This window comes from Solanum stenotomum, chromosome 1 (assembly GCF_019186545.1).
Source record: "Solanum stenotomum isolate F172 chromosome 1, ASM1918654v1, whole genome shotgun sequence".
Classification (NCBI taxonomy): Eukaryota; Viridiplantae; Streptophyta; class Magnoliopsida; order Solanales; family Solanaceae; genus Solanum; species Solanum stenotomum.
Genome location: NC_064282.1, coordinates 103412207 through 103413119, shown reverse-complemented (window position 1 = coordinate 103413119; position 913 = coordinate 103412207). Strand labels below are relative to the sequence as shown.

Sequence of the window (913 nt, the reverse complement as noted above, 5' to 3'; positions counted from 1 at the left end):
TTTCTTGACCTTTTTAGTAAGATTGTAACTTAAAGAACTCGTAACTACCATTCCTATATATTCCATTGTGTTAACCTAGGAATTCTTCCTTTTTGCTCCCATTCTTTGTCCTCAATTAATAGAAAGTTCTTATTTCTCGAGTTATCCCGATATGTTGTATGTATGTGAAGCATCTCACCTATATTTCTTTGCACTTCTCAATATTTTATTGTTAAAACGATATTGTGAAATCAGTTTGACCATACAAATAAATAAATTCTTCAAAATTTACTTCATCTCCATTAAAGACTCACTACTCTTCACTTGCATTACAATTTTCTTACTTAAATTTGCCTATAAAAGTAAGATACACCAATATTGAAGATGGAAGTGTAGTTAAGGTAAGAGTTCTCCATATTCCCTTTGGCTAATCATGAAAGATAATGTGGACCATTTTTCTGGAGATGGTAATATTGTGCTTTCCTGATTTGATACGCATAATTCCTTTGTAGCTGCAACAAAAAAAAAGGTCGAAGTTATAATCAATAAATAGGAGACCTCACATCGATCTATCATCTTCATGTACGTTTACTTGTTCACTCATTCTTCATGCAAGCGATTCAAACCAAAGGGAGGATTTTCTACTTTTAAGTCTGTGACATAAGTACTTGAACATGAGAAGGGTTTCAATGTTTACTAGATTTCTCTACTATAGAAGTCTAATGGTTAGGGGATGTCAATTCTTTAGATTTTCTTGATTACTGTGTATGAGAGTTTGATATCTAAAGAGTAAATCATCCTTAATCATTGTGTATGAGAGTTCATTGAGAGAATCATCAAATTCGATTTCATATTATTCTTAAATTGAGAACGGGATATACTCTACTAGAACAGAATCATCATATCATATCATAACATAATATAACACAATACT

General features: G+C 31.3%; 1 protein-coding gene across 1 annotated transcript in view; it reads right to left on the bottom strand.

The window, feature by feature from the left end:
- Positions 1–410: 410 nt before the first annotated feature.
- The window catches only part of LOC125860682 (histone deacetylase 14, chloroplastic-like), a 5054-nt gene continuing 4551 nt past the window's right edge, over positions 411–913 (bottom strand). The window contains exon 5 of the mRNA XM_049540692.1: positions 411–491. Coding sequence (XP_049396649.1) covers positions 411–491 — 81 coding nt within the window. The remainder of the gene's footprint in view (positions 492–913) is intronic.